Source organism: Poecile atricapillus, chromosome 7 (genome assembly GCF_030490865.1).
Source record: "Poecile atricapillus isolate bPoeAtr1 chromosome 7, bPoeAtr1.hap1, whole genome shotgun sequence".
In the NCBI taxonomy this organism is placed as follows: domain Eukaryota; kingdom Metazoa; phylum Chordata; class Aves; order Passeriformes; family Paridae; genus Poecile; species Poecile atricapillus.
Window position 1 is genome coordinate 28794164 of NC_081255.1, and position 18547 is coordinate 28812710.

The window sequence follows — 18547 nt, forward strand, 5'->3', positions numbered from 1 at the left end:
CCTTAACAGCACGTGTCCAGCTGACATTTGGAATGGAATAACAGAAAAACGCTCCGCTTTTGCCGTTCGTTCCTGGGGCCCGAGAGCGGCGGAGGTCGGGAACCCCGGGACAGCGGGGGCGGGGCCCGGGGAGAGCGGAGGGCGGAGCCGTGCGCTGGGGGCGGAGCCGAGTGCTGGGGGTGGAGCCGGACGGGGCGGAGCCGGGGTGGGGGCGGAGCCGGGTGCTGGGGGCGGAGCCGGAGCGGGGGGGCGGAGCCGGGCGCTGGGGGCGGAGCCGGAGCGCGGGGGGCGGAGCCGGAGCGGGGGGGGCGGAGCCGGAGCGGGGGGCGGAGCCGGAGCGGGGGGGCGGAGCCGGAGCGGGGGGGCGGAGCCGGGCGCTGGGGGCGGAGTCGGGGTGGGGGCGGAGCCGGAACGGGGGCGGGACGCGGCCAGGGGGGCGGGCCCGGGGTCAGGGGGCGGGCCCGGGGTGGGGGGCGGAGCCCGGCGCGTGCTTGACGCGCATCATGGCGGCGCGGCAGCTGGTGAGGGCGGTCCCGGGGCGGCGCGGCTACAGCAGCGCGGGCGCCGCCGAGTTCCTGCACCGCAGCATCGTGCCCACCATGCACTACCAGAAGAGCCTGCCCAGGTACGCCGGGGCGCGCCGCTCCGGGGGGACGCGGGCACCGGACGGCGGCGGCGGCGGCCCGGGGTGTCCGCTGTGAGGGCAGAGGGAACGTCCGCCCTGGGCACCGCGGCTCGCTGGGTGCGCGGCTCGATGTGTGCGGAGGAGCGGGTTCGGCTTTCCAGGTGTCAGTGAAACCCGTCACAAACCTGCTGCTGAAACATCCCCTTAGCGCCCAAAGTTACCCCCTGAGTGTAACGGGATTGTGCTATAGGAAACAAAACTCGGGCTCCGAGGAAGTTGACAAAGATTCCGAATAGGAAATTTGTCAGAAAGAGATGTCCAGCACCCAGCTGTGAGGGGTGGGCTCGAACAGCGCTGGCAGCCGAACGAACCCTCCAACGGAGCTGCCTCTCCTAGCAGCGGTTCCTGTCACACTATTTCCTGTAAAGGATTAGCTCCCTTCACTGCAGTACCTTTGTAAAAAGACAGTCAGTTTGGTTTTCTGCCTTATTGCCCAAGAACTGTGCTGGGGATTTGGTTCCAGCAACCCAAATCATGGTGTGCTGACTGGTATCCATCTAGTTCCTTGCTTCTCTTATTCCACAAGAAACTCATGAGGCAATTGGATAATGTGCATAGGTATTACCCAAATTTATATATAATGGTATAGTATATACTGTATAGTGTGTGTATATATCTGTCTGTGTAGTATATATAATTGTATAAGGAAGGATATGGAAGAAAGGAGGCGAAGAGAGATGACTGTGTAAGAAACACTTGCTTTATTCATAGCCTTGCTCATCAAGTGCACCTCTCTGTGTTCCACTTCCTTCAGACTGCCTGTTCCCAAGCTGGAAGATACAATTTCAAGATACCTGAATGCCCAGAAACCGCTTTTAAATGATGACCAGTTCAGGTATGGACAAACACACATTGCAGTGTCATGTTCTGCTTCAAAGCCAAGTGTTAACATAAAAAATGTGACTTGTGACAGCATTTTGACTCTTTCCTTGATTGTTGTAGGAAAACTGAGGAACTTGCTCATGCCTTTGAAAAGGGGATTGGAAGAGAATTGCATGAGCAACTGATTGCTCAAGACAATCAGAACAAGCATACAAGTTACATCACAGGTATGTTGGCCTGCTGGGTGCAGGACAAGTCTGTAGATCATCATACTTCATAACTGCTCCTAATGCCATAAATATAATAGGTTGAAGCTTTAAGTAGCCAAGAAACTTGGAATAACCTGTTGTGAACACTGTCTGTGGCTGTATTCGAGCAATTTCAGAGGATGGTAGAAAGAAGAATGCTCATTATCTAACTTCATCTATTCTACCAGAATTCTAGGTAGATAGATACTGGAACAATGGTATTTTTTCATGAGTTTATAGGGTTTAGGTTAAAGAGGAACTTACCTAGCACTTCGCTTAAGGAAACTGAAGCAACAATTTCCAAATAATTCCATGTTATTTAGCAAGAAAACTAAACTTTGAGGAAGGGGAGGGGTCACAGACTATAACTAAATTTTGGAGGCAGAAGTGGTCAGTACTTGGGATTTAAAAGCCCTTAAAACTACAAAACTATATTCTTTCAAAAAGCCAAAGAAAAGGAGTGACAGAAATAGGAAAATGAGAATAAATAGAAACAAATCAGGAGAGGGAGTGCATGTATATAGACTTTTGGTTATTCTGCTTTATTATTGCTTCCATGTTCAAGTGTCTACTCATGAAAAGTATTAGATAGCAGCAGAGACGGAAATAGTCAAATACCTATGGAAGTAGAAGTTTCCATGTTGCCTATGGGAATGCACTTCTGTCCTTGCTGTCTGTTCAGACTGCCTGTTCAGGTGTTAGCTGCCACTCAGTCTGTAGAGAATACCAGATTATTTCACAAGAACTGCTCTTTGATTTGTTGTATTTTACTTTCCATTCACTTTGAACAATGTCTTGGATTTTAAGTGGTGGCTCGATGTTGTTCATCAGTGCTAACCAGAGTATGCTGCTTTTTTGTCTGTGAATTGTGGGGTGTCTGTATTGCTTTTTGTTCAGTTATTTTTCTTCTTTATGCCTCATAAAAGACCTGTTCCACTTGAAATTGGTTTCTGAAAGTATGTAGAGTTGTCTCCACCCTGAACTTTCAAGTCTGAGGTTAAAAGGCTATGTGTTGATGACACATGTGGTTTTAAAACTGTAGATGAGCGTTATTTACTTACCTGTGAGAACCTGTAATTGAAGTTGTAACTTAGCCCCTGGAACTACCTATTGCTCTTCCTACAGTCTAGGTAGAAGGTTCAACCTCATGCAAGATGCACTCAGTGACAGAAAGTTTCAGAAATTAATAGTTTAAGAGTAGGTAAAGGCATGAAACACTCCAAATGTGAAGCGTGACCAAAACATAGAGCTGGGGATTTGCACTGTATGTCCTGGGAGTTAAGGTTTATCACTGAGCCATACAGAAAACAGGGAGTTGGCCCTTGTTGCTAATGACATGAACACCCTTGACACAGGTTATTCTAAACTCAGTGTTTTTATGATTAGACAACAGTATCCTTCTTCATAATGAGGTTTTGGAGAAGCCTTGGGTGAATTATTGCATATGTTTGTCTTGTTTAAAGGCAATTTAGCCTGTGTTTATTCATGATCACTGTTGGACTACGTGACCCTCTGGTCTGACTCAGTAAGCTGCTTTTATGTTCTGACCTCTTTCTCATCTCTCAATTTTCAGGTCCCTGGTTTGACATGTACCTAAAAGCACGTGAGCCTGTTGTTTTGAATTTTAATGCATTTATGTCTTTTAATCCTGATCCAAAATCGGAATACAACGATCAGCTCATACGAGCTACAAACATGACTGTTTCTGCCATACGTTTTATGAAGACCTTCAGGGCTGGTTACCTTGAACCAGAGGTTTTTCACCTCAATCCAGAAAAAAGTGACACTGAGATCTTTAAAAAAATTATCCGATTTGTGCCTTCTTCAGTTTCTTGGTTTGGTGCCTATATGGTCAATGCTTACCCCCTAGATATGTCTCAGTACTTCAGGCTTTTCAATTCTACACGGATTCCTAAGCTCAACAAAGATGAGCTTTATACAGATGAAAAGGCAAAACATTTACTAGTGTTGAGAAATGGAAATTTTTATGTTTTTGATGTTATTGATAGAGATGGAAACATGCTGAAACCCTCAGAAATACAAGCACACTTGAAATACATCCTCAGTGACAACAGTCCAGCCCCAGCCTTCCCTCTTGGCTACCTCACCAGTGAAAACCGAGATACATGGGCATTGCTGAGGAAGAATCTACTGGAGAATGGCAATGAAGAAGCTCTTCAAAAAGTAGACTCTGCCATGTTTTGTTTAAGTTTAGATGATTTTGCCATTAAAGATTTTGTGAACTTGTCCCACACTATGTTGCATGGAGATGCTGCAAACCGCTGGTATGACAAATCCTTTAATCTTATCATAACTAAGGATGGCACTGCAGGAATTAATTTTGAACATTCCTGGGGAGATGGTGTGGCTGTGCTCAGGTTCCAGAACGAGGTTTTTAAAGACAGCACCAAGACACCAGCCATCAGCCCCCAGTCCCAGCCTGCTTCAGTTGACTCTTCCACAGCAGTGCAGAAACTTGACTTTAAGCTGAACGATGCCTTAAAAGCAGGGATCACCAAAGCCAAGCAGAAGTTTGATGCCACTGTAGAATCACTGTCTCTTAACATGATTCAGTTCCAAGAAGGGGGCAAGGAACTTCTAAAGCAGAAGAAGGTGAGCCCTGATGCTGTGGCTCAGCTGGCCTTCCAGATGGCTTTCCTTCGCCAGTACGACCAGACCGTCGCTACGTACGAGTCTTGCAGCACTGCGGCTTTCAAGCACGGCCGTACAGAAACCATACGTCCTGCCTCTGTCCACACAAAGAGATGCTCTGAAGCCTTTGTCAAGGAACTCTCCAAACACAGCACAGAAGAACTGCAGAATTTGATAGTGGAGTGCTCCAAGTACCACGGCCGTTTGACGAAAGAGGCTGCTATGGGTAAGTAGGAATACATCAAACACTCCTCCTTTTGCACTAAAATGTCCATTAAGGTTGCTGTAAATAATTGTAACTAAATAATTTAATGTTGATGGAGATCAAATGTAAACTTGACAAAAATAGTAGCAGAAGGCTGCAGCTTAAAGTGCATTTCCTCATTTCTTGATGGAGAAGAGTGGCTCTGTGCTTCCCACAGCACTTTTCTTGTTGGGAATTTTTTATGCTTCAGTTTTTGTCCTTAGAGCATTTGGACTTTTTGAAGAGTTCATAAATACTTAGTGCACGTTGAACAAGAACTTTGGCTTATCTCTGCAGGGGATAAAGGCTTTAGCAACTTCAAATAAAACTCATTTTTTGGCCATGCTACTCCTGGTATTTTTCTAAATGAACTTTTGAACTACCCTTCTGAGAAGCATTAAAATTGACAGCAGCAAAACTGACTGTTGAATATTATCCCACAGTCTAAAATTTGCCTCCTTTTGTTGGTGCAAGATGCTCTTCCTCTTCAGAGTCCTAAATTTTTGGAAAAGTTTTTTCTGCATTGAATAACTTGTCTATGTTCAGATAAATAGTTAATCCAAGAATGTGATTTATTATTAAAATTGTCTGTTAACACTGCACTTTTGTACTCTCCTGATCCTGTTGAGGCTTGCAATAAAACAAGCAGGCCCCATTTTCCTAGGATATGGGCATGAAAAGTCTGAAGAATATTTCCTACCAGAGCAAAAATAAACTCCAGTTCTACAGACCTCCTCTTTTGTGGCTGAGGTGAGTTTACTTCCCACAAAAGTCAGGCACCTCTCTCATACTTGTTATTTTCTTTCACAGGCCAGGGCTTTGACCGGCATCTCTTCAGCCTGCGCTATTTGGCCTTATCCAAGGGGCTGGCACTGCCGGATTTCTATCAAGATCAAGCCTACGCTCGCATTAATCACAACATCATTTCCACCAGCACTTTGGTGAGCCCAGCTGTGCAGTTAGGAGGGTTTGGCCCTGTGGTGTCTGATGGCTTTGGAGTAGGCTATCAGGTACAAGATGACTGGATAGGTTGTAATGTTTCCTCCTACCCGGCTAGGAATGGTAAGGAATTCCTCCAGTGTATACACAAGTCGCTAGAAGATATCTTTAATGTTTTAAAGGGCAAGAAAATTGGTAGTTAGACATAAAGACATTGGAACACTTTACAGTTGCAGGACAAAATGCAGATTATGTCTAAGTGACATACTAATCAGTGTTCACCATTGCTGAGACTGCCCAGCTTAATTGTCTTCATGTATCATCATTGAACTTGAATACTGTTGGATTCACTAGGAAATTTCTATCTATTTTAAATAAATAAATTACAGACCTTGAATGCATTTCAGGAAATACAGACATTAACTATGTCAAATTAACTAATAGATCCATGTGTTCTTAAAACACATGATCAAAAATAAGCATTTTTATGGAGTTAATGAACCTGGAACACCTGTGCTCTGTGAGTGTTCAGACAGACTACAGTACTGTGATACCACTCTTGAGCTGTTTGGTTTTAAAAAAAAATATGCAATAATTTTAAACATGGAAGAGTGGTTCCATTTGCACTCTTGCAGTAAGCTTGCTTACTAACTTGTCATACTTACCTCTTTAAACTTGAATTTATATCAGAACTGATTGTGCCTCATATCAGAACTGATTGTGCCTCAAGAGGTTTTAGAGACAAAAAATTAAGTGAGAGTCTTCAAGTAACCTACAGTCACTATCTGGGTTGTTAAACTGACTGTGAAAGACTGTATTTTAATAAAGCTGTCTATTAATAACCACAAAGTTCTTCTATTGCCATATCTAAATATCTTGATTTAGAAGACAGGCATCTGCTGAGGAGGGCAGGAGCCCCCCTCGGAATGAAAATGTAGACTCTCTCCCAATTACTGTAATTTTGAAATCAAGGGGCTCTCAGGCAGAGATCTGGGGATAGGAATAACAGTTCTTTACTAGTGTGTAACAACAACAACAACTACAGCATTAACAACAAAACAGAACCAGGGAGCCCGTGACAGCCTTCTCAGCCGAGATGGGAAGGGATGGAGGAGAGGCTTTGCCTCACAAACCCCCTCGGGCTGTCAGTCCCGGTGCTCCTGCAGGCTCTGAGGAACACTCAGCTGGAACAGCGGGGATGAGCTGAGAGCCCGGCCCGGGGGATGAGCTGGATCAGCAGCTCTGTGGTGGTGCCTGGCACTGGTACTGCCCAGCAGGACAGGGGTGTGAGGCACACAGAGGAAGAAGGAAGAAGCAGCAGCAGCAGCTCCGTCTCGGTGATGGCGAATTCCCTTCTCCAAGCCACAACAGCTCCAAGACAGTGTCTCACCCTCCAGCCCAAGAAATCAGCCAGCCCCCAGCTGCCCCTGCCCTCCCCATCCCCTGCCCCCCTTCCCCCCTGGGCCCAGCCAAACTCTGCTTCTCAAGCATCCAACAAGCACCAGCCATCAGTTTTCCCTGCAACTAATGGGCAAAAAATTCCATAGGTGAGAAGGAACTAAAGGAAGGACACCCCAACCCCCAACACTGAATCATACAGCATGGGGTAGACCCTTTATCAATAACTCGTTTCTTACAAGGTTGGAAAGAAAACTGCTGTAAGCATTTTGCACTCTGCCCTGGTATGCAGACCTCGAATTCCTGCCTTTTACCCTCTTGATTTCCACTCTTTTTCTTCTGGGAGGCCGAGTCTTTCTGTGGAGCTGAATTGCACAGTGGTGCTGGCTTCTGTGATCTCTACAGAGAAACTAATGCAGCTCATGCCCCACTGGCCCGAACAATCAAATGTGTCAGCAGAACAGGAAAGTCTGAGCACATTGGTTGGACATGACAGATCAGGTTCAGAGGCTCAGAAACTACTTGTCTTTGCTCTTCCTTTGGGTATCTCAGCTTCCAGGTTCTCCCAGGGTCTTTTTAATTTAGCACAGTAAGAGTAAGCAATACCCTGTCCTGGAAGCATGAAATAAAAGTGCTAGCAGGGGAGAGGCACGGTTCTCATATGCAAGCCTGAAGGCTTTGCTCCTGTAATGTGCTGTTCTAGTCTTCAGCTGAAAAGCAGTGCTTCAAAACTGACTTTAAAACTTAGCATGATTGTTTTTGTTCATTTAAACAAAAAAAGGTGATACTTTGGGAAGATGCAGGAATTGACGTATCAGGAAACAATAATCAGACCAAAAGTCTGAATAAAATTCACTCAAGATTGGCTGGGTTTTTTTTTTTTTTTCTTTTTGGGTTGGTTTGGTGGGTTTTTTTGTTTCGTTTTGTTTTGAAGCATGACAACAGCTGACCAGATTGCGAGTGTACTCACTAAGGAGTACGAAGTTTGTCTTCAGCTAAAAATGAGATTTACTTAATGACATACTTGGAAAGATAACTTGCTTTTCAGAGGATTCTAACTGTAAATGTCAGCAGCAGTCAAGCTTAGAAGTGTTCTCAAGAAACTCACCTCAGTCTTTACCTGAAGTGGCAGAAAGCTGCTTAAAGGTGTAGCTGTTCCCTTGAACAATTAACACAGTGCCTTTACTAATGCTTGTAGCCATTTCCTCATCATAGGAGCAGTTGAGTGGGAAGACTTTATTTGCTTATGTTAGAGAATCAAATGTGGCTACTTCCTGGTGACCAACTATTAAAACCTGTAAGGCTGTAAATTGTGTAAGTAGTTACTGTATCCATTAGCCAAGCTACAGTCCACCACAACCTCCTAATTCCAAAATCCCACAGCATTAAGAACATGGCACAGTTCAGTCAATATGTACTATTTTCAGTTTGTACTGAGGCCATCTCCAAGTGCTCCATGGGAAATATTTTATTAGGGCATGCTGGGGACAGAAAGTACAACTCAGTGATGTTGGTCAAAGGTTGAACTCGATCTTGGAGATCTCTTCCAACCTTAATGATTCTGTGAACTTAGGTTTCCATTTCTGAAGTGCAGCCATGTCATAAAGTAACTCCAAGGAAGCTGCGTATCTGACGTTTATAGCTCCTCCATCAATAACCATGTCATAATTTGTTAGGGGTAAGAACTTCAGCATTTTACAAATTTATGGGTAACTTCATAGATTCCAACAGATTCCTTTGTTTTTTCATCATAGTCATTCCAATCCTGTAGGAAATAAGATTTCCCAGTGTTAGTCACAGGGGACAGAATGCACACAGACTGGAATTCAAACTGGAATAGAACATTACTCAAAGTTTGAGTCTTAGATACGTGTAAAAAGTTAAATTTTAACAAGTGAGAGTAGCAAGAGCACCAACCTGAAATTAAATGAGCTTCAGTCTCAGTGTTTATATATACACATATAGCTGGGGTTTATTTTCTTATGTAGTCCCCAGCCTGTAGTGGACAAGCAGCAGCCATGGCAGGTGAAAGGATTATCTATCGTTTACAATACCCCAGTCAGGTGGGTAAGCAGACAAGCAGATCCCTGCCAAGTAGGATACCAGGGAACAGATTTGACCTTGAGATTCCTGCTCACAGCCAAGGAAGATTTTGCAACGCTGGTGTCATTATCCTGAGCTTTGAAGAACCGTGTCCATCTTTTTAACCTCTCTGTGCACAGGACAATGGGCAGGGATCTTCCTAGAAAAATCAACTTGCCACTTTAATAACCCCAGGTTATTACTCCAGGTTCTTGTTCTCTGGAATTCCTGTGTGACTTAATTCTTTGTCAGCTGGTAAGTTAACAAATCCATACTTCTAAAACAACACTGTTAGTAATGCTGGTTGTTCATATTGGTTCAGTTCCTCTCTCCAGCTTGGCCTTCCTGTGGCTACAGGCAAAACCAGTCTAGGGTGTATATTTTGGACTAGTGATGTGGGGAAAGCAAGCTAGATAAGTAGTTTTGCTGAAGAAACTAAGACAACATACCTTTTCTAACAAGTTTATGTCATTGAAAGGTGTGCCAGATTCTGCACCTTCAGCAGCAAATCCTGCCTGCAAACACATTTGCAGAAAGTTTTTTAAATTATGTTGTAATGACAAAATAATAAATACAATCATTGAAATATTTAAACAAAATAACCCAGCATAAAAATGTATTGTATTTCTTTTAAATTAGGTAGAAAGAATGGGTAAGCTCTTTCCTAGTTAAGGCCAGTATAAGGTTGTGATTCTGCCTGTGCATTGGGAAAACTCAATCCAAGCAACCAGAATAAAATGAGGGAATACTGTTCTATTTCTCCCAGAAAAAAAAAAAAAAAGTATTTCCAACTATTCTAAATAATGTTAAACCTTAGTTTCTAAGTTTATGTAGAAGCATCCAATTACTAGCAATAGCTTTGTGTTCAGAGTCCACACAGGCATAATAGCTTCATAATACACTGCAAGTAATAGAAAATGTGGAAAAAAGTTAGGAGCTCTAGCTTGAATATTGTCAGAATCCAAGACACTCTAGAGAAGGAACAGCTTGTATTGGATTTAGGTACACAAGTGACAAGCAAGCTTTATGTGTAAGGAGGATCAGCTGGCTGAGTGAACAGATTAGTATCCTGAACAAGCATTTCACAGGGGACAGTTCTTCACTGTCATCACTGCTGCTGTTTTTAAAGAGTGAAGAAAGGACAGCTCTAGGAAGGTGCTCTGGTTTATCTTCTATAGGAAGAGCTCTCTCATTTTTGAGTTCACAGTTACCAAGCTGTACATAAGATTTACTAGTTCTAAAAGCACATTTAAAAATCCCAGCCTCTTCTGTAGCATGCAGGAAGGTTTCTTACATTGCCATTTCTAACTACAAAATTTTATTAACAAGTGGATAAAAATAAAAGGTAGCTTCTTCCTGGTTTTCTGCAAGGGATCTACACATGCACTTTGGACAAAGAAAATCCCCACTAGTGCCAGTCAGACATTTAGCTGTAAGAATATGCAAAGTAAGCCACATGACTTTGAAATATTTGAGGTTTGAAAGGTTAAGCACTTGTGAGTTTAATAAACCAGACTGTGGCAGATCTAACAAATCTAACAACAGGAGAGGCATCTGCAGGGCACAGTGGCCTTTCCATAAATGTCAGAAGCCAAGGGAACTGCTGGGGTGGAGAGGAAGATCAGCATCATGGGTCAAAACTGAGCTGAGTATAGAACAAACACCAGAAAAACGAAAGAAGCCCTGCTTTTGCCACCTGTAGCCATTCACCAGCCATGTGACTGCAACTGCAAACTTCTGCACCAGGTGTAGAATGAGGGTTTACATCAGAGAAACAAAGGTTACTTTATCCTCTCTAACACTCAATTGTTTTGTGGTGGTTGGGGTTTTGTTTTGTTTTTTGGTAACTACTATAATTTTAAAAAGACATGAAAGCATTAAGCCACTTTGACTTGACTTCAGGTGTTGGTTGGTTGGTTTTTGTACCAAAAAATACAGAGAAAATACAGTGACTGTGTGGCCACATGCCAGGTTTAGTGCTAATCAAAAATGGTATCTAGGGTTGTGCAGAAGCCAGGCTGGCTTGGATCATGCCAAATATAAAGCAGTTGAAAAAAATACTCAGAACTGCAGAAGTCATTTGAGCATCAGAAAACTCTCATTTACTGATTTAGGCATCCAAAAATTCACCTCTTCAAGGATCCAAGTACTCTCCAGTCAAGTGCACCAAACTCAGAATATTAAAACTTTAGTTACAGCTGTGAAGTCTTTGTTCTGTAGAAAAACCTGACAGCTAGGATGCAGAGCTGTAAGTATCTTCTACATTTTGTAGTCTTCCCATAGATTTTTCTTGAAGTGTAAGTTCCTAAGTCTGGCTGCAAAGCTTTCAAGCAGGAATAAACTAGTAATTGTTCTGGAATAAAGGAATAACCATTCATCAAAAAGATGGACTTCACCTTAAATGAAGATACCCCATGGCACGCTGCAGTGGGGATTCTATTTATATCAAATTCGTTGTAGGACTGGCTTTTTCTGGGCTATTTCTTAGCACAGAATCCTAGACTGAGAGAAGGATAAAACAGGTTTATATTTATCAGTCTATTTACACCTAATCCGACTGGAATAATAGGTTAAATATAGCAGGGAGTTAAGTGCCATAGAGCATGACCATGCATAAGAGATGAGTCACTGCAGACTGGCCGGGGAAAATCCTTTAACACTGAACCTTGAGGTGCACAGCTTTGCACCAGCCTGTAACTGCCAGAAATCTTCAGGCTTTGTCTACTCAAGCAACAAATGGAAAAATGCCAGCGTTCCATTTCTGATGGCTCTGGTGATGTTAACCCCACAGAAAATGTTTGTTTTTTAGAGGACACACACTGAAGTGTATTCATAACCTGAGCCTGATGAGCTCCACAATGCACCAAGGAGCAAGCGGAGCTTCGTCTAATGCTGCACTTTCCCTTTGGCAAAGACTCTCTTTTGCAATAACCCAAGCAGTGAAGATCTCTCAGATGATTCAGATTAACAGTGAGTCACCTGTGAGGCAGTTTGAGTACAACTCCAAGGTGTGGTAAGTTCTAGATTTTACTGGCAGAGAATACCAGTTGTTTGGGTTAGCTGTTTGCAAGTTTTTGTTTTGTTTTTTTTTTTCTTGAGTCAAATTAAGTAAAACAAGGACTATGGAAGGATGGGAATCTGGGAAGTTCTAAGATGTTCCAGAAGCATTTCAAATAATGTGTATTTTAAAGAAGTGCTTTTAAAAACAGAAACAAATCACAAATAAGAACTCACCTGTGGTTGAAAGTCAACTGGTTCCAGACCTCGGCATTCAAACTCCACAATTGTTTTGAATTTCTCGCTGTCTTCAGCCTGTAATTGAGTCAGAAAACCATTAGTTTCTGTCTAATAGAGATAGTGACAAGCATTAGTCTAGGAATGGACTGCTTTAAAGACAGCATTGTCATCTCTGATGCCCCAGGTGACAGCAAAATCCTAGGGCTCATTTCACAGGTGGTCACTAACTAGAATTTCTTAATCTGCCATGAGGAAGGCTTAAACAGGAAACCTAGAGGGGCATTATATAATCACATCTAATTTGGGTGATACAGTTCTGTGTTGGCCTTTGAAATGTATCAGATTATTCTACACTTGAGACTGTGCAGGAGTCTAGCAGACAATTTCTGTCCAGGGACAATACCAGCTTTTTGTGTTCTTGAAGGAGGATGATAAAGCAAAAAATCCAAATACTGTTAATGCTTGTTTATCTTTCACTCATTACATAGAAGAGGAAACAAACTTACATTGTAAGGCTTGATTGTCTGACTTAAAATATCTAAAACAAAACAAAACAAAAAGTATACAAGTGAGTGGCTGTCCTGGGCTGACCTCTGTGATGCTTGCATCCCCAACTGTCCATTCTGTTTATGCTGGATATTAAGTTCTGTACCTTTAAGGGAGCGCAAGGCGAGCGCAAGGGGAGGGAAAAAACAAACACGCAGTTTATTTTGAGAAACAGTGTTTGCTGGCACGCATGCTGCTCTGGCCTGTGCTGTCTGCAGCGTGCTCAGACAACGGACAGCGCTCCTTTGCTTTCAGTTTTTAGCTAGCTGAGACAGAGAAATTCCCTGTTTTTCTTTTCCCTTGGATCATTTCAAGCCTGCTCTGGACTGCAAACCCAGACAAACCCTGGGAGCTCCCAGCTGTGGCTCAGCGGGGCCTCGGCACTTTCCAGCGCCGGAGGGACCGAGAAGAGACTGAGCTGCAGCCCACGGCAGGGACTTTCTGAATTTGCCATCTCTTCCAACAGCGAGAGGTTTTATTGTTAATATTATTATTTTTTTTATGCTTGTAGATACTTTGCTTGTTAAATGAACAGTTTTTTCCACTTTTCTGCAAGGAAATCTTTCCGGGACCCAGTTGGGGGAGGGGCACCATTCAGAGGTTTTCTCCCAAATTTGCCCTAAACCAGGACAGTGGCATTATGTCTTCCGTTTTATTCAGCACAAAGCAAGCACTAGGATCTTCCTTCACAGCAATTTCCTTACACAAAGCAAAAGAAACAAAATCAGCAAGCATTTCCTGCAGCTGGTCTTCAAAAGGTAAAATTCAATTTTTCTCCCTTCTGAGAAATTTACACTGCACCATTTTTCCGTACCAATGCCAAAAAAGATCTGCGTGCTTTTGTAAAGTAACAATACAGATGAGTTTTGTTCATGCAGAAGCCTGAACTCACCAGGAGGCCTTGCTGTCTCCCTGAACATGTCCAGAATGTGCCTGTCATTTCCTGTGGCTCTGGTGATTTCAACCCCAAAGAAAATGTGTGAGAATGTGCCCGTACACTCAAGCACCAGTGTACAAGCAAAGAAATCCCTGGTGAAAGCTCTTTACAAACAAAGCAAAAATGTGGACTAAAAGATAAGCTGTAAAAGGATGCTGCCTGGTCAATGCACAAGCACATACCAATGGAGTTCTCCCTGGAGCACAGCTTGCACTTCTGCACCATCGTGGCGCTTCCTCGGCCTCCTTTCAGGGGAGCACTGTCCTAAAATACAAGACAAGAAATGCAAGACATTCTTAACCACTTCAGCTGAGCCACTGGAAACCTCTGCAAAGGTGAGGTAGTTTTTACAATGATCTTTAGCTTTTTTAAAATAGTGCAACAAGGCAGCTATTCCTTTTAACTACAGAGATTAATAACTCAACAAGCTGCAATTATCAAAGAGTAATTCTGTTCTAGATTTTAAATAGGAAATAATAGATACTTTTGTCTTAACCATATAAGCATGCTCTGCTAATTCTTCAAAAGACATTCTTACCATTCAGCTGTATGCTACAAAAAGGGATGATTATTGTTAAGAACAGACAAGTATCCCTAACAAATTTTATCCTGCTTTTTCAGCTTCCAAATGGTGATTTAGCATGCTTAAATCATTGTGATTTACCTAACCTACTCCAAAAGGATTCCATCAGCATCAGAGAACTATGCTACAAGCATAACCTGATTTTGATACCACCTCAAAATTTCATTTTAAATATTTACAGAAAGATGTTTTTAAAAACAGATGTAATACTTTGTTACCAACGGTCATCATTGTCAATAACAGTCTCCAAATATTTATTTTAATATGGAACACGACAATTTTCTATATGCATATAGCTACTGAAAAACGATCTCATCTAGAGGGTAAGCTGTCACATTCTTGATGCGGAAGCATATGTAAGAGGCAGGTTTATGTGCTCATTTTTGCTCAGAGGTGGGTTACGAGGGGCACACGCACCATCAGCCGCAGGTACTGCCACTTTTCAGAGACTTCACCGCAGTTCCCACATTTCAGCTGGAGAACACAAATCGGAGGGTTGAAAGTTGTCAATAATCAGGGATTTGCGCCGCTCCCGGCCCCGGCCCCGGTCCCGCGGCCCCGCACCTTGAGGTACCATCTGAAATCCTGGCCCTCGGCCCTCAGCCGGGTGATGTTCTCCAGCGTGGCGCGGAGCTGCAGCCCGATCCTCTGCAAGGCAAACAGCGGAGCGCCGTCAGTCCCGGCCGGCCCGCCTCCCCCCTACCCTCATGCAGGGCTCCGGCCAAAGCTCCCCTCTACCCCCATGGCCCGCGGGGCACCGGCCAAAGCCCTCACCTACCCCCATGGCCGCGCGGAGTCTGTGCAATTCCCTGCTCCCGCAGCCGTGTGCTCAAGATGGCTGCTCCGCGCGCCCTGCCCGGCCGAGCCGGCGCGAAACCGCGTCTGCCCTCAGCCGAGATGGCGGCCGCCACTGCCCCTCCACGCGGAACGGCGGGCGGTGGCTGTGGGGAAGGGTAGCGGGAGGCACCGCCGTTTTCAACTTTACACATCAATTAAAAACGGGCAAATTTTGTTTTTTTTTTAAATCACAGCGTTTTCTTAGACAACACAGATGTGTTATAAGAGAAAGCAAAAGCGCAGTTTGGCAGCACTGCCATGGGGTTCACCCTCAGGGCCTGAGAGGGACCCCTCAAAGTCTTTAAGCTAATGCCACACAACAGATCTGCTAGTCTAGAACTGAACTAAATACATTGTAGGTTGCTCTTCAGCTTCTCTGAAAGTGAACAGGACGATAAGTGAAGATCCTGGATGGCTGCCAGGTGGCTTGTTTACTCTGGAGGCAAGCAAGTAAGCCCAGGCTGGGATAAAGGTCCTCCGTGACTGCTAAAACCAGTTACCCTGTGCAGAGTCAGAATTCGTTCTTGCCAACAGAATACCCAGCTCGGGATAGTAACAAAAGTTTGCCTTGCCAAAAAAAAAGTTTGCCTTTTGCCTGGCAAAAGTTGCATTTCAGAGCCAAGCTTCATTCCTTTTTCTGCTGCTGTGCGCTTGTTATACTGTTATTTGGCCAACAGAATATGCAGCTCAAAATAGTAACAAAGTCTTGCCTTTTTAGCCAGCTGAAGTTTCACTTTCAGAGCCAAGCTTCAAACCTAGTTCTAGTGCTGTGCACTGCGGGTATTGCTGGTATTGTCTGGGAAGCAGAAAGTGCAGCTCCTAACAGTGGAAGTTTAATTGCAGAGCCAAAGAAATTACCTTCTCTGCTGAACTGCACAAAAGATGGGAAACTCTGAATGCACTGTTATAAAAGTGTTAAAAGTCAGTCTCCCACCACAGGTTAAAAACACAAATCAAATCTGCTTTATTATTAGTTCATTAACAGTTTGTAACAACAACAATCAAAAAAAAATTAAAATACAAAACAATTTCAGAAACTGTAAAGAACTGGAAAAGGATCTTCACATTACTACTACAAACACTGCAATGCAAACTTCTGTTTGTCTGATTTAAATTGGCTTAATCTTGAAGTGGAGTCCAATAAGACTGAAGACAAGACACTTAAGATCCTGGACCAGGTAATAGAACACTCTCAAGCCTTCTGGATCTCTGCAGTGCACAACAGAAGGAAGAAAGGGGGAAAAAAAATTAAGACTGATGCTCTTAAGAGAACAGGTTAAAGAATTAATATATTAAAAAACCCAAAGCCTATATAAGGACTTTTTAGATGTCATCTTAGACATTAACAGATTTGTTATTCTACACTGATTGATTAAATATTCTGTACTCCAACTATGAACATTTAAGTCTTTACAAAATAAGCATTTTTATTACAAAAGCAATTATCAACAGCACTTAGGATTTTACCCCCTCCCCAAACAGTCAATCTTTTCAGCTTAGGTGAAATACAGGTATCTTGAATCTCCCCAGGAATTGGTACAAACAGGCAGCTCAGACTCTGTATGTAACAGGGTTCCTACAGCAAAGTCTGCTCTCATCGACTTTGAGAATGTAAGCCGGGTTACTTAAAATGACCTGAAGCTGGACAGATTGCTTAAAATAGCCTAAAGGCAGCAACACACTGGTGCCCCAAGGAGTTGATGCATACTTTGAAATTTTAAAATAGATGTAATCTGGAAATTCTAATACATATTGATAAACACAGAAACAAGTACAGCATAAAAAGCAGAGTACATACTTGGACTGATTTACATCAATGAGGGAACCGATTTTTGATGTGGTAAAAGAGATGTGCTCATCACCAATTACTATCTCGAGCTCCTGAAAAATAAAAGGTTATAGGAACTCAGTGCTTCATGGTACCAGTTAGAGAAATACTTCAGTACTGTGATGGACTGCACTACACTACAACTACACTGAGATTGAGGCACTTCTCAGGTATTAAAGCAGTATTTGTTTACCTTTCAGCTGGAAACAATACTGGCTTGAAGAAAAAGTTCAGTTATGCTTCCAAGGAGCTAATATAAAAAAATTAAAGAGCAATTAGAAGAGACACTGTGCACCCTACCTGTCGGCCCACTCTATCAGGAGGAGGCCACAAAGCATCATCTTCTTTTGTGATTTCACTATCATCGATTATCCTCTTCAGCTCCTCCATCACACTCTTGTGCACGTAAGCCTGAACATTCCAGCAGAGCAATAAATATTAATATTACTATAATATATAATATATAACATAATATACTATAGATAACATATAAATACAATATAAAAATATAAAACATTATATATAATATAAAAATACATATGGTATACACAATAATATATATACTACATATACGTATAATATATAATGTATATAAATATTGTATTATGTATAAATATTGTCCACAACGCTCCAGCAATGAAACCCAGCCCGAAATCCCAGCAGTTTGCTGCTGCTCCCCCTAGTCCAGTCCCCCTTGCTGCTACGTCCACGCTCGCTTTTGCTGGTCTGTCTGCAGTTTTTTTCTTGCCAACTATGCACTCCTGATTATTCTGTCTGTAGTCCATTTTGCTACAATCCGTGCACAAACGCCCTCAGCCGCACTGCGCCTTCACCTCCTTTCGAATCATGACATCGTTCTTATAGTTGCTGTTGTTAGCGTACCGCAGTTTCCCTGTGAGAAGACAACGGCAGACATGATTAACCCATGCGGGCGTACCCAGACTCGGCAGCCAACCCGCCGGGAACGCACCCCACACCTCCCCCAGCCCCGGCCCCGGCCCCGTCCCTCTCTCACCGTCGGGCCGGAATTCGAACTCAAGGAACTCGTGTCCAAATTTCCCCTTGTGTCCCACATAATAGCGTAAATAGAAATCATTAGCCATGAGGATTCAAATATGGCCTCACACAGGCTCCCCCTTGTCTCTTGGCGTGCCGCAACTGGGTAACCGTCGGAAACAAGCTGATTCGACGCTAGGCGTCGCTCTCCACGGTTGAGATCGGCGCTTACAGACATTCTACAGCATTGGGGGAGGAATCGAGGCAGGATCTTTGCGAGAGATCAAAGAGACGCAAGGCGGGGTCAAGCGACTCATCGGCGGTGCTCCTGCTTCCCAAGCTCCGCAGCTTCTCCTGAGCTCCCGAGCTACTCCTGTCCCCTGAGCTCCCGGGATACTCCTGCCTCAGGATTCCGGAGAGCTGATCCTGCCTCAGGACTCCGGAGAGCTGATCCTGCCTCCCTCGATCCCGGGGCTGCTCCTGCCTCAGGATTCCGGAGAGCTGATCCTGCCT

At 43.6% G+C, this 18547-nt stretch overlaps 3 protein-coding genes across 5 annotated transcripts; 1 reads left to right on the forward strand and 2 right to left on the reverse strand.

Moving 5' to 3' along the window:
- The first annotated feature begins 466 nt into the window (after positions 1-466).
- Positions 467-7860, forward strand: CPT2 (carnitine palmitoyltransferase 2). Its single transcript, XM_058842714.1, has 5 exons — positions 467-625; positions 1440-1520; positions 1628-1734; positions 3329-4633; positions 5462-7860. The coding sequence occupies exons 1-5, from the start codon at positions 504-506 to the stop codon at positions 5791-5793; spliced, it is 1947 nt and encodes a 648-aa protein (XP_058698697.1). The 5' UTR covers positions 467-503; the 3' UTR covers positions 5794-7860.
- A 572-nt stretch (positions 7861-8432) lies between these two features.
- Positions 8433-16012, reverse strand: CZIB (CXXC motif containing zinc binding protein). Of its 3 annotated transcripts, XM_058842715.1 has the most exons (8): positions 15152-16012; positions 14938-15021; positions 14791-14847; positions 13973-14054; positions 12814-12845; positions 12305-12382; positions 9520-9585; positions 8433-8753 (listed from the first exon to the last, which is right to left on the reverse strand). In XM_058842715.1, exons 1-8 carry the CDS (start codon positions 15155-15157, stop codon positions 8676-8678), a joined length of 483 nt encoding a protein of 160 aa, XP_058698698.1. In that variant the 5' UTR covers positions 15158-16012; the 3' UTR covers positions 8433-8675. The 3 variants fall into 3 exon arrangements, with proteins under 3 accessions (XP_058698698.1, XP_058698699.1, XP_058698700.1); XM_058842716.1 differs by lacking the exon at positions 9520-9585; XM_058842717.1 differs by lacking the exons at positions 8433-8753; positions 9520-9585; positions 12305-12382; positions 12814-12845 and adding exons at positions 12860-13552; positions 13746-13804.
- A 138-nt stretch (positions 16013-16150) lies between these two features.
- MAGOH (mago homolog, exon junction complex subunit) lies at positions 16151-18222 on the reverse strand. The gene is made up of 5 exons (XM_058842718.1): positions 18054-18222; positions 17872-17930; positions 17339-17449; positions 17009-17091; positions 16151-16419 (listed from the first exon to the last, which is right to left on the reverse strand). The coding sequence occupies exons 1-5, from the start codon at positions 18139-18141 to the stop codon at positions 16320-16322; spliced, it is 441 nt and encodes a 146-aa protein (XP_058698701.1). The 5' UTR covers positions 18142-18222; the 3' UTR covers positions 16151-16319.
- Between the last annotated feature and the right edge of the window lie 325 nt (positions 18223-18547).